Source organism: Ahaetulla prasina, chromosome 12 (assembly GCF_028640845.1).
Source record: "Ahaetulla prasina isolate Xishuangbanna chromosome 12, ASM2864084v1, whole genome shotgun sequence".
NCBI lineage: Eukaryota > Metazoa > Chordata > Lepidosauria > Squamata > Colubridae > Ahaetulla > Ahaetulla prasina.
In genome coordinates, this window is record NC_080550.1 from 24,613,996 (window position 1) to 24,628,822 (window position 14,827).

At 38.9% G+C, this 14,827-nt stretch overlaps 1 protein-coding gene across 1 annotated transcript in view; it reads left to right on the forward strand.

The window, feature by feature from the left end:
- The window catches only part of SLC38A8 (solute carrier family 38 member 8), a 44,386-nt gene that overhangs the window by 6,970 nt on the left and 22,589 nt on the right, over window positions 1–14,827 (forward strand). Inside the window, exon 2 of the mRNA XM_058154971.1 lies at window positions 12,349–12,539. Within this exon, the coding sequence (XP_058010954.1) occupies window positions 12,351–12,539 (189 nt within the window). The 5' untranslated portion in view covers window positions 12,349–12,350. The remainder of the gene's footprint in view (window positions 1–12,348; window positions 12,540–14,827) is intronic.

Here is a 14,827-nt window from a genome sequence, read left to right on the forward strand (position 1 = left end):
GTAGAAGCATTCCTGGATTGACTGAGGAGGACTCATTGGAGCAGTTATAGGTCAACTTCTCATCTGATTTTGTTTCTGTTACCATGCTTTTATTTTGTTTTTTTGTTTTGTCCCAGATCCCAATTTGGATTTAAGGTTTAGCATGTTGGATAACCCACCTGTCAGAAGAAATGGTACACAAACACTGATCTTAAGATATTGGAAAGATAAATTCCCGCCTTGTCTTTCTCTAGTATTTGGGTTTTGGTGTACAGAACGCAAAGGAGGGTGCCTTCTAATGAAGTCTAGTCTTAGCTTGCTGGCTGAGGAATTCTGGGAGTTGAAGTCTTAAAGTTGCCAAGGTTGGAGACCCCTGGTCTAGTCTAATGAAAGGAAGGACTAGGGGTGACATGAAAGCAGCATTCTAATACTTGAGGGGCTGCCACAAAGAAGAGGGAGACAACCTATTCTCAGAATAGAACAGAATATCAGAGTTGGAAGGGGCCTTGGATCCAACCCCCCTGCATAAGCTATATACCATTCTAGACCCTCTATCATTCTTCAAAGTACCTGAAGACAGGACACGAAGCAATAGATGGAAATTATTCAAGGAGAGATCCAACTAGAACTAAGGAGAAATTTCCTGACAGTGAAAACACTTAATCAGTGGAACAACTTGCCTCCAGAAGTTGTGGGTGCTCCATCACTGGACATTTTTAAGAAGAGACTGAAAAGCCATTTTTCTGGAATGGCATAGGTCTCCTGCTTGAGCAGGGGGTTGGATTAGAAGACCTCCAAGATCCCTTCTAATTCTGTTATTCATCCAAGGAGAATTACAGAGGGAGCTGAACCATGATTTGGGCCTACTAGCCATAAACAATGAGCAAAAAGCTGCCATAATGAGTTTTGCTCAGATGGCTTAGTGGAGCTTCGGCACTAAGGGGCAGTCTACATCGAATTTAATTAACATAGCTCCAATTTATATATGTGTGTTTATTAATAAGTTCATAAAGAAGTCAGAGTCTCACTAGTGAGTGAATATTTTTGTCACAGTTAACTAATTACCAACCCAAAGGAGCAATCTCAAAAAATTACACAAACTAACTTACCGTAAATGTAGTAAGACTCCTTGTTTTCAATTGAACTTAATCCAGTCAGAGTTACATACAGAGACTGAAAAGAGGCCCACTAAAGCAGAGAAAGTCTTTAATAGCTTTGATCCCTCTAAGGATTTATATCAAATAAACTAGGGAGACTCAGAAAGTAGTTTTCAAGATCTTCCATTGCTATTATGCTCATTTACTTGTCTTACAAAAAAGACAAGTAAAGTACTCAAGCAGGAGACCCGATACCAATGTTGGCAAAACGGGAGCACATGTGCGCATGCAGCCACAGAAGAGCAGCCACTCGATGCGCACATGCACACAGGGGGGGCTGTGTGCATGTGCGCATCGAGTGGCTGCTCTTCTGGTTTTTGGTGCGTGCATGAAGCTGGCCAGCTGGTCTTCATGCTGAACAATAAGTTGACCCCCTTATTCTAAGTCTAAGGGACATTTCTGTCCTTGTTTATACAGAAGCTTCTGAATCTTTTCTTCAAGGCTACCTCTATGGCTCTTTTATATCTCTATTTTCTCTATTATTCAACAATAATTGTTGAATATAATTTCTTTCCTTCACTGACTGAAAACTGGTAGAAAAAACGCTGGAGGGATTTTTTCCCCTTGATGACCTTAAAGGAGCAGGTTAGCTCGGAATAGGTCTTCCTTGCTAAGGAAATTATTTAACCGGTCCACTAGTTGTTTTTCTTCTTCACAGATATAGCCTCTTTCTGGGGTTAAATGCAAGGCCCCATCCAATGAGGTTTTGAAAACAATCTTATTGGGACTTGAATGTTTGCCAACTTTTTTTACCATTTTTTTAAACAGTAAAAGAAAGAAAAATAAGCACAGGTAGTCCTCAACTTGCAAACACAATGCAGCCCAAAATTTATGTTGCTAAGGGAGACATTTGTTAAGTGAGTTTTGCCCATTTTATAACCTTTCTTGCCACAGTTGTTAAGCAAATCATTCCAGTTGTTCATTTAGTAACTTGGTTTTTTTTTAGTTTTTTTTTATTATTTGCATTTATATCCCGCCCTTCTCCGAAGACTCAGGGCGGCTTACACTATGTCAAGCAATAGTCTTCATCCATTTGTATATTTATATACAAAGTCAACTTATTGCCCCCAACAATCTGGGTCCTCATTTTACCTACCTTATAAAGGATGGAAGGCGGAGTCAACCTTGGGCCTGGTGGGACTTGAACCTGCAGTAATTGCAAGCAGCTGCTGTTAATAACAGACTGTCTTACCAGTCTGAGCCACCAGAGGTCCAGAGGTTGTTAAGTGAATCTGGCTTCCCCACTGATTTTGTAACCGTCATAAATATGAATCGGTTGCCAAGCATCTGAATTTTGATCACATGACCACGGGGATGCTGCAGCGGTTGTAAGGGTGAAAAACAGTCATCGTAATGCTAAGCAAAATAAGACTAAAAGATGTGCAAACTGCGCATAAAAATGTGGGGAAACCAAATGCGCCGGTTTGGTGGACTGTCATAAAATGTCTTAGCTCAGTCTTTAGTAAATTAAGATTTGAATTTGGTTGAGAATAACTTTCCCCCTTGAATGTGTATACAGGTAGTCCTTGACTTACAAAAGCACAATTGGACCAGAATTTCCATTATTAACAGATTAACAGATTAACACAGTAACAGAGTTGGAAGGTATCTTATAGGTCATCTAGTCCAACCCCCTGCCCAAGCAGGAAACCCTACAGCATTTTTGACAGATGGCAGTCCAGTCTCTTCTTGAAAGCCTCCAGTGATGAAGCTCCCACAACTTCTGTTGGCAACTTCTGTTCCATTGGTTGATTGCTCTCACTGTCAGCAAATTTCTCCTTATTTCCAGGTTGAATCTCTCCTTGTTCAGTTTCCATCCATTATTCCTTGTCTGGCCTTCAGGTGCCTTGGAAAATAGCTTGACCCCTTCCTCTCTGTGGCAGCCCCTCAAATATTGGGATATTGCTATCGTGTCTCCCCTGGTCCTTCTCTTCACTAGACTAGCCATGCCCAATTCCTGTAACCATTCATCATATGTTTTAGCCTCCAGTCCCCTAATCATCCTGGTTGTTCTCCTCTGCGCTTTTTCTAGAGTCTCAACATCTTTATTTATAGTGTGGTGACCAAAACCGGATGCAGTATTCTAGATGTTTGTTACTAAGGCTTTATAGAGTGGTATTAGTACCTCACTTGATCTTGATTGTATCCCTCTGGATATAATCTGGGAATGTCACAAATGGTGATCACATGAACCTGGAACTCTGCAACCATCATAAATATATACTGACGGCCAAAGAGCCTGAATTTTGATCATGTGACCATGGGGAATGTTGCAATGGTCATAAGTGTGAGGATTGGTCACTTTGGGTCAATCAGCAGGAGATGGCGAGTTCTAGTCCTGCCTTAGGCATGGCACCTGTCTGGGTAACTTTGCGCCAATCACCAGGAGACAGTGAGTTCTAGCCCTGGCTTAGGTAACAAAGCCAACTGGGTGACTTTGGGCCACTCACAAGGAGACAGTGAGTTCTAGTCCTGCTTTAGGCATGAAGGCCAGCTAGGTCACTTTGGGCCAATCACCAGGAGATAGTGAGTTCTAGTCTTGCCTTGGGCAACAAAGTCAACTGGGTGACTTTGGGCCAGTCACTCTCAGCCCAACTCATCTTACAGGAAACAGGAGAAGCTGGAAGGGGTGTTGACTGTGTTTACCGCCATGAGTTATTTGTAAAAATAATAAAGGTGGGATATTTTTAAAAATGGCCCCTAGGCTGTCAAAAGGCTAGCTTGGCTCTATTTACGGTGTCACGAAGGCAAGATTAGCAAAAGTTCTCAAAAGACTTTGAATTCCCCCCACACTTCCGAAATTATATCAAAGTGTGCCAGTCTGTGCCGAGCCTTCCCTTATTGGCCAAGCCCTTTACTTCCAGCCCAATGGCTACATTCTGAATCACACCAGCCAATTAAGCATTGCTTTGTGGGCTGCTGGTGGTTGAAAGGGACACTTTGAATGGCTCTGAAGGCAGCAGGTTGCAAAGACATAATCGGGATGACAGGAACAATTAGCCATTCATAATTCTTTATAGCAGCTGCTTAAAATCTCTTTATCCTGCTTACTGAGATCAGAAGGTCACATGGCTAGGAAGTAAAAAACGAATTACTCATCTGGTGATAGATAACCAGTTAAAAAGAAACTGGCCTTAGTTCTGACAAATCAATCTCTTTTTTTAAAATTTCTTGGTATAATTTCTGTAGACTAATCTACCCATTCTTGGTTCTATAGAAAAACAAATGGGCTAATATATATATATTTTCATATTTTTAACACATCAACCCACGCTATTCAACACTTTTTAGTGCCTTCCTGCTTTTGCAAATTACACTGAGCTGTGTAGCTCTTTCTTGATATGTTGCCTTGATGTTTTTTAGTTGGCATACATTTGGTTTTTTAAAACCTGTAAAATTCCCAAATGAAAGCAGGTCACTTTCGTTATCCTCATTTGGGACTGGCCTTTGTGGTGTCTGTATGTTTTATGCCTGAAAATATTTGAAACTTTGATAGCAAATGGAGATCTGTAGAGGGAGTGCCAAAAATAATGGAATATAAAATAAAAGAATAAAAGTAAGATAGCAGCTTTAATGCATGACAAAAGCACCAAGGCTTCTTCATGCAGCCATGGCTAACTTCTTGGCTCTTTCAATATTTGAGTAATGTTGAGTAACTTCTTGGATATCTCTTTTGTCTGAAACATCACCTCCAACGCCCAGAAATCTCAAGTTTGAGATTGGCTATAAGGGCTTGGATTTCTGAAATTTGTTGACAGGTTAGGGAAGCTGCTTGGACGAGTTAAGCTCGCTGCTACTCAGCCTTAAGATGTCCAGCTCAGTGTTTAAGATGGGTGGACTTCAAGAACTAGACTGGACTTCTGTTGGCGCCGTTGGCATTGAAGACGATCCTATGGATCGCCAGCCCTGCGATCACGTTAAAAACTGCTTGAACAGTGCAAATCAGCTGTCTGATGGTTTGGAAACCTTTCCCTCGGGAGAAGAAGGAAAGGAGAGCAGCCGGATGAGGGTAGAGCTCCCTGAAAGCCCCAGGAATAAAGCCAGAGGCTTGAAGGGTGAGAGTCCCCAGAAGCGTGACAGAAAGCTCCGGATCCGGGACGCTTCTTCTTAAGCAGAACAAGACGCCGCGACCACTTCTGTGCCTCATATTAGTTCTAACCTGATCCCAATGCAGACGGAGCAAAAACAGGAGCGCTGGCAATTGTAACTGCAAGTACCAAACTTAACTTTGTTTCTACATTGTTTCCTTTTGAATCAACTTAAGAAGAACAAAGGAAATGGCGCCTATAATGTAATAGGGCATGTAAGTGAAAGTTAAGGAACTGCTTATTAATGCTGTTAGCGCTCTTAGTGCTGTTTAAGGCTGCTGGATTTTATATTGAAGTGGAGAGGCTTAAAAGTGGAAACTGAAAGCTTCAAAGATGACAGAATTGACTTATTTAACTCAATTACTGTGTTTTTGAAGAATCAAGGAGAATTGGATTTATTGAAGTTATCTAAATATATTTAAAGCAAGATGGCCTCTAAGTAATTAAAGCCTGGAGTTTCTAAAAGTGCTGGAGGTTCCCAAGCTCATACAGCTAACCCACAAGCGCTAAATTTGGAAGCCTTACAAGAATCTCTGAAGGAATTTTTAAAGGAATCAGTAGAGCAAGCTTTAAAGCTCCAAACTGCTATTATGGAAGAAAAACTTAAAGAAATAGCAGAGGAAATATCAGCTCGCAATAAAGAAATAAGAGAAGATATAGTGTCTGCATTTCAAGGTATGGTAAATAATATGATCCAGTTGGATGAAAGGGTGGAAGAATTAATCAATCTAATTTGAATTTGGAAAATAAAATGGAGGAGGTTCAAACCAAGATGGACAGGGCAGATGAAGAAGTAATTTTGTTACAATATAGATCGATGGAGTTTGCCCTGAGAGTGAGAGGATTGAAAGAAAACAAACAAGAGAATTTAAAAGAGATTTTTTTCAGAGGCCTTCACACAATTGATTGGAGTGCAACCAATAGATCTTTTATTCCAAATTGATACAATCTATCGTGTCAACTCCTGGGCTGCTAGACAGAGACAATTACCAAGAGACTTTGTGATTTGTTTTACAACCAGGACGATTAGAAATGAAATTTTACAAGCCTCTTATAAAAATAAAATCCAAATAGTAGGACAAGAGTTATTAGTGTTGAAAGAAATTCCTCCTAAAATGTTAAGAAACAGGAAAGAGTTTACCTTCTTGGTGAATGAACTTAGAAATCGACAGATACAATTTAGATGGGATGTTCCAACTGGATTAACATTAGTTTATGCAGGAGAAAGATATCGCCTTAATACAGTTTGAAAGGCAAGAGATTTCTATACTAACGTTTTAAAGGCTGGAAGCCCACCATCATCAGATGTCAGGAGAAGAGAATCAGAGATGGCAAAAAAGTCTGAGAAGGAAGGAAAGCAGATACAAGCACAAGCAGAAGCTGCAATTACTGAAGATTTATCACAATCATTGGATACTTCCCAAATTCCAGAATTAATGGTAAAAATAAGAGATGCAAAAGAGCAAAGATTGATCAGAGCAGCTACTAAACATAAAGAACAAGAAAAGATGCAACAATCTCAAGCAAAAACTCAAGAAATTACTAAAACAGAAGCTGTGGGAGGGGCCAGGCCGAAGAGAAAGATGCAGGAAGATGCCAAGGTGCCAAGGTGCCAAGAATGGCAACTAGATTCTTAATTTGGAATGTTAATGGTCTAAATTCACCACAAAAAAGAAAAAAGATATTTCATTATTTGAAACAATTTAAAAATGATGTAATTTGCTTGCAGAAAACACATATTAGAATATCAGATCAAAAATATTTGATAAATTCAAGATTAGGTACACATTTTGTTGCATCGGTCCCAGAGAAGAAGAATGGTATAGTTATATACCTAAAGAAAGAACTAATAGCTAAATTAGTTGAGGCAGATGCTCAAGGACGATACATTGCAATTGAACTTTTAATAGAGGGGAAGAGAACACTTCTAACTGGAGTATATGCACCTAATCAACAGCAAGAAAAATTCTATAAATTTTTGCATACCAAAATAATACAGTGAAATTATAAATCATTTATATTAATGGGAGATTGGAATGGATATTGGATACGCGAAAAGATAAAAAAGTATTTCTCGAAATATTTTAAGTCGCGCAAAATTGCATAAAGTTTTTTTTGATATGATGGAAGATCTGGAGCTGAGAGATATTTGGCAAGAACAGAATGCTGAAGAAAAAGACTTCACCTTTTTTTCTGACAGACATCAATCCTTTTCTAGGATTGATTTTATACTAATTTCTATTGATTTTCTTTTCAGGGTAAAGAAGACGAAGATATGTTCAAGAACTTTGACTGATCATAGAACTGGATCAGTATCTCCTTGGGCAGTTTGAGCTTTCTGAGTTGCCGCAGAAAGAACAATCTTTGTTGTCCTTTTTTGATGATGTATGGGTGGAATTTGATCAGGAAAAGGGAGTTAGGAGATCCTGGAGGTTAAATGAAAACTTGTTTAGATATGAAGAAAATGTAAAGGAATGTAAAAGACAAATGAAAGTTTTTTGTTATGAATATGAATAAGGGTACATTGATAGAAATGGTTTGGGATGCAAGTAAAGCATATATGAGGGGAATTTTAATATATATGAATAATAAACATAGACTTAAACAGCAGAAGCAGTGTAGGGATTTAGAAGAGGAAAAAAAAAAGAAAGAGCAATTACTCATACTTAATCCAGAAGATAAAAAAGTTAAAGAGACAATAAACATATTACAAGGGCAGTTTAATATGCTGATAGCAGACCAGGTAGCAATTAATCTACAATATGTTAAGCATAATACATTTTGTAATGCCAACAAACCAGTTAGGTGGCTAGCATATGCAATAAGAAAAAAACAGAAATCACGTATTATTGGAAAGATAGAATACAAAGGTAAAGAAGTATATCTACAGAATATGATTAAAAAAGCTTTTTTAGAATTTTATACAAAACTATATGCTAGCGACTCAATTCAAGATATAGATATAGATAAATATTTACAGGAAGAGAATATTTCTGAACTTATGCCAGAACAAAGGGAAGGATTGAATCAATCTATAACCTCTGAAGAAATTACCTTAGCTATTAAGCAGTTAAAAATAGGTAAAGCTCCAGGAACAGATGGACTAACTGCTGTTTATTATAAAAATTTATAGCTTGAAATGGTGGATCCGCTTAAGGAGTTATTTAATAAAATTCGACTTGGAGGAGATGTACCTCTATCCTGGAGATCAGCTTTTATTTCACTGATACCTAAGGAAGATCAAGATTGTACTAAACCAGAAAATTATAGGCCAATATCACTTTTGAATACTGATTACAAGATTTTTGCTAGAATACTAGCAAATAGATTAATGTTAGTTATACAACAAAAGATTCACAATGATCAATCAGGCTTTATAAGAGGGAGACAAAAGAGAAATAATGTTAGACAAATTGTGAATTTATTGGAATATCTGGAGAGAGAAAAACAGGTCCCTGCAGCGCTCTTTTTCTTGGAGGCAGAGAAGGCATTTGATAGATTGAATTGGAAATTTTTATTTAAAATAATAGAAAAGATGCAGTTTGGGGAATGTTTTAAACAAACAATTAGGGTAATATATCAGGGACAAACAGCACAAATAATAGTTAATGGTAGTTTAAAAGAAGTTTTTAGAACTGAAAAAGGGACAAGGCAGAGAGGCCCTTTGTTGCTACTATTATTTATTTTAATGTTAGAACCTTTACTGAATAAAATATGCGGGTCAAATAAAATAAAGGGAATTAAAATTAGACATCAAGATTATAGATTAAGGGCATTTACAGATGACCTGGTTGTTACCTTATCCCAACCAATACAATCGGTTGTACACTTGATGGATATAACTAGTCAATATGAAAAGGTATCTGGATTTAAAGTAAATCAACAAAAGACAAAAATAATAACTAAAAATATGACTATACAGCAAAAAATAGAATTAGAGAGAATAACGGGATTTGAAATAGTAAAAAAAGTTAAATACCTAGGAGTGTATATTGCAGCTTCAAATGTGAAATTATATAAAAATAATTATAAAGTTTTATGGCAAAAAATGCAGAAGGAAATGGAGAATTGGAAAAAGTTGCAGTTATCTTTATTGGGAAGAATAGCAGTAATAAAAATGAATGTTTTGCCCAGGTTTTTATTTTTGTTTCAAATGATACCAATACTTTAAAAAGATGCAAATTTGAAAGAATGGCAGAATGGAATTAATAAATTTAAATGGGTTGGTAAAAGACCGAGAATAAAACTGAAAATAATACAGGATATACGTGAAAGAGGGGGTCTTAAAATGCCTAATTTAAGATTATATTATGAAACAGCTGCCCTATCACTAATTAGTGATTGGTTTAATTCAACAGAAGAAAAAATATTGAATATAGAAGGTTATGATTTGTTATATGGATGGCATGCTTACTTTATGATAAAAAAGTGGATAAAGTTTTTAAAGCTCATATACTTAGAAATGCTCTGTTGCGGGTTTGGAAAAAGTAAATATAAATTAAACTACAAAATACCTATATGGGCAAGTCCCAGGCATGCAATAGAGAACATAAGTACAGAACAAAAACTGGAGGTGATTACTTATAAAGAGCTTCTCTCTATGGAAAAGGGTAAATTACAATTGAAATCTCTAAATATAATGAAAGAAGAAAGGATAATTCATACTTGGTTTCAGTACGGACAGCTGCAAGATAGATGGAAAGAGGACCAGAAAATTGGTATCATGCAAAACGAGGAAAATTTGGTAAAACGGATTAGAGACCAAAGTCAATCGCATATTTTAAAAGGTTGTATAATGCATTGCTAGAAATAGATTCAGAAACGGAACTAGTTAAGGACTGTATGATAAAATGGGCACAAAATATACAGGAACCTATAATGATGGAAACTTGGGAGAAAATTTGGGTTAGAAACATTAAATTTACACAAGCACAAAATTTAAGAGAAAATTTCTACAAAATGTTTTATAGATGGCATTTAGATCCTAAAAAATTAGCCTGTATGTATCCGAATTTGCAAGCTAAATGTTGGAGATGTAACTGTGATGATGCTACTTATTATCATATATGGTGGACTTCTAAAAAAATCAAACCATTTTGGATAAGAATTTGGTGGGTCATGCAAAATATTTTGAAAAAGAAGATAAAGTTTACTCCACAATTGTTTTTACTGGGTATAATTTCGGATTGTACGATAATAGAGAGTAAATTGATTTTAAATTTAATATCAGCAGCCAGACTATTGGTAGAGCAATATTGGAACATTTGCCTACAATTGAAGAATGGACATTAAAAGTTGCAAATTTAGCAGAGATGGCAAAAATTTCAGCATATTTGAAAGACTGTTCACAAGAAAGATACATAGTGGAATGGAGAAGATGGATTGACTATATTCAAAATAAATATCAGACCAAGAAATATCAAATAGCTTTTGAATGAACAGACTCCAAGAATTATATTTATATTTCTCTTTATGTAAAAGGAGAGTTAAGGTACTAGGGTAGGATGAGAGTTTATGGATAGTTAGCATAAGTTTAGCTTATGATTGTTAGATGTTTGTTATACCCTGTACTTTGCTCTGGGAAGTCTGGGAGAGGGGGTGTTGGGAAAAGGGGGAGGGGGGAAGGGGGGAGTTTGGGGGAGGGCGGAGGGCGGAGGAGGGGAGATATTTGTTAAAATTTTGTAAAACTTTTTTAATAATAATAATAAAAAAAGAACTAGACTAGAATGGCAACTGGACTTTTTTTCTTTCTTGATTTGAAACAGTTCATTGCTTACCCAAGAAACTTCTTCAGTCTGAAGAAGTTGGTTAGGGGGACCCTATATATTTCCTCTGGGATGGTTTCATTTTCATCTAATGAGTCTATTCAGTTATGTGGGAAATGAAACCAGCCTTGAGGACATATTTGGGGTCCCCCTAATCAACGTGCTCAAAATGAAGCTCCTTGGATCAACAGCAAAACATTTCAAACCAAAAAAGAAAAGAAGTCCTGTTCCCATGACTCAACTTCAGACGACTGTATCTGGATGATTGAAAATCTTAATTGACATTCAGGTCCCAGAATTCCCCACCCACCATGCTGGAGATGCCAAGGTTGAACTGAACATCTTAAGAACATCTGGATGTTGAGTCAAAGACTGGGCGCTGCTCTCTTGCATACAACGGCTCTGGTTTAAGTTGGCCTTGGTCAGCAAACATCTCCCTGCAAAATCTCTAGCATGTTTGCTATTTTCATGATGTTCACTTTTAACCTCTCCCATTGAACCTTCTATAGAATAGAATAGAATAGAATAGAATAGAATAGAATAGAATAGAATAGAATAGAATAGAATAGAATAGAATAGAATAGAATAGAATAGAATAGAATAGGAATAGGAATAGGAATAGACCTTGCAGGTCTTCTAGTCCAGCCCCCTGCTCAAGCAGGAGACACTATTTCATTGAGACAAGTGACTGTCCAGTTTCTTCTTAAAAACCTCCAGTGATGGAGTGCCCACGATTTCTGAAGGCCAGCTGTTCCACTGGTTAATTGTTCTCACTGTTAGGAAGTTTCTCCTTAATTCCAGGTTGCGTCTCTCCTTGATTAGTTTCTATCCATTGTTTCTTGTCCTGCCCTCTGGTGCTTTGGAGCATAATTTGACCCTTCTTTTCTTTGTGGCAGCCCCTCAAGTACTGGAATACGGCTATCTTGTCACCCCTAATTCTTCTTTTCTCTAGACTACCCAAACCCAAATCCTGCAGCTGTCCTTCACATTAAGTGTCCGTTAAGGGCTGCAAATTGCCCAGAGAAGCTTCATTTATTTTTAGCACTTGCATACGTACAATGACATTTCACATTCCTTCGGTCCTAGGATTGTTTACTCTATTTCACAGGTTCCTCTCATTTCCCAGCCCCCTCCCCTCAGTAGGTTAAGCTTGTGAGTGGGGCAGGGGGTAGGGAAAAAAACCTTTGGACCCCCTCTTCCCATTATTTTTGTCATTTTTCCCCCCAGATGGAGAAAACCTTTTGAACTTTTCTGCAAAGCCATGGAGTTGGATTGACTTCCATGAGAAGTATGGTGGAGTTCTTGATGTCCACTTAGACCTGATAGCAATAAAACACCTAATCATCCTTTTCTTTTCAGACATGGAGGAGCTGGCTAGAGAGAGCATCAGCTTGCTAGCAAAGCCATCTCTGGAGTCTGATAGTCCCCAGCTTTCCTCATTGGGTGCCATCTTCATCTTGCTAAAATCTGCCCTTGGAGCAGGACTCCTGAACTTCCCCTGGGCCTTTAATAAAGCTGGTGGAATGGCCCCAGCGATCTCTGTGGAACTGGTAAGTGCCAACAGAAAGCTCTCCAGATGTCTTGTGGATTGGATTACCTGAAATCTCTTGTAGACTGGACCACCTGAGATCTCTTGTAGATTGTATATGTGAGATCTCTTGTGGATTGAACCACCTGAGATCGCTTGTGGATTGAACCACCTGAGATCGCTTGTGGATTGGACCACCTGAGATCTCTTGTAGGTTGGACCACCTGAGATCTCTTGTGGATTGGATCACCTGAGATCTCTTGTAGATTGTATACCTGAGATCTCTTGTGGATTGTATATCTGAGATGTCTTGTAGATTGGATTACCTGTGATCTCTTGTAGATCGGATATCTGGGATTTCTTGTGGATCAGATCCCTGAGATCTCTTGCTGTTTGGACTACCCTGAGATTTCTTGTAGATCCTTGTCCTCATGGAATAAATAGTGATAAATTTTGGGTCATCCAGTCCTAACTGTTGATTTGGAAGTAAGTTCCACAGGTTGCTAATAACCTAAGGACGGAAGACTAGAGAGGTCCTTTGACAGAGATGCAGCTACATGTAGTCCTTGATTTAGAAGCATTTGTTTAGTGACCATTCAGTCATTAGCATTGGAAAAAAAAGTGACTTGCAATCAGTCCACACCCTTATGACTGTTGCACCAAAGTCATGTGATCAGAATTTGGGTACTTGGGAACCAGCAAGTTGTAGTCTTCTGGGGTAATGCAGTCACCATGTAGAACCTTCCCATTTGTCTTCCGACGGGGAAGGTCAGTGGGGGAAGCCAGTTCTGCTTAACAACCATGTGATTCACTTACCAGCTGCACAGCAGTTCACTTAACGACTGTGGCAAATGTCATGAAATCAGGTGTGACTCATTTAACCTGGCTTTGCCATGGAAATTCAGGTCCTAAATGTGATTGTAAGTTGAGGGTAACCTTTATTTGCCTGGCAATGCTTCATTCTGATTTAACATCTTTCTCTTCCTACAGCCCACCTGTGCATGAAAAGCTATTTATTTTGTCACAACATCATACAAAAAGATTATATAGTATATAAACATATATAGGAAGAAGAAAAGAAAAACAATAGGACAGGAACGGTAGGCACGTTTGTGCGCTTATGCACGCCCCTTATGGTCCTCTTAGGAATGGGGTGAGGTCAATAGTAGAAAGTTTTTGGTTAAAGCTTTTAGGATTATGGGAAGAGACCACAGAGTCAGGTAAAGTATTCCAAGCACTGATGATTCTGTTGCAGAAGTCATATTTTCTGCAATCTAGATTAAAGCGGTTAACATTAAGTTTAAATCTATTGGTTGCCCTTGTATTATTGCAATTAAAGCTGAAGTAGTCTTTGACAGGAAGGACATTACAATAGATGATTCTGTGAGTTAAACTTAGGTCTTGTCGAAGGCAACGGAGTTCCAAGTTTTCTAAGCCTAGGATTTCAAGTCTGGTGGGATAAGGTATTTTGTTGTTTTCAGAGGAACTCTTCTTGTAAAATATTTCTGGACATGTTCAATTGTATTGATGTCAGAGATGTGGTGAGGGTTCCAAACAGGTGAGCTGTATTCTAGATGTTGAACAGGAGGGGCGAGAGAATCGACCCCTGTGGCACCCCACAAGTGAGGGCCTCGGAGTCTATCTTTGCCCTCCCGTCAACACCGTCTGCGACCGATCAGAGAGATAGGAGGAGAACCACTGATAAACGGTGCCTCCCACTCCCAATCCCTCCAACCGGTGCAGCAAGATACCATGGTCGATGGTATCAAAAGCCGCTGAGAAGTCTAATAGGACCAGGGCAGAGGAATAACCCCTATCCCTGGCCCTCCAGAGATCATCAACCAACGCGACCAAAGCTGTCTTCGTGCTGTATCCGGGCCGAAAGCCGGACTGGAACGGGTCTAGATAGACAGTTTCATCCAGGTATTGGAGTAATTGACATGCCACCACACTCTCTACAACCTTCGCCGCAAAGCGAAGGTTGGAGACCGGACGATAATTACCTAAAACAGCTGGGTCCAGGGAAGGCTTCTTGAGGAGAGGTCTCACCACCGCCTCTTTCAAGGCAGCAGGAAAGACCCCCTCCAACAGAGAAACATTAGTAATCCCCTGGAGCCAGTCTCGTGTCACCTCCTGCGTGGCCAGTACCAACCAGGAGGAACACGGGTCCAGGAAACATGTGGTGGCATTCAACCTCCCCAGCAACCTGTCCATGTCCTCGGGAGTCACAGGGTCAAACTCATCCCAAACAGTCTCAACAAGACAGCTCTCCGACCTCTCATCTGGATCCACCCAATTTTGATCCAGGCC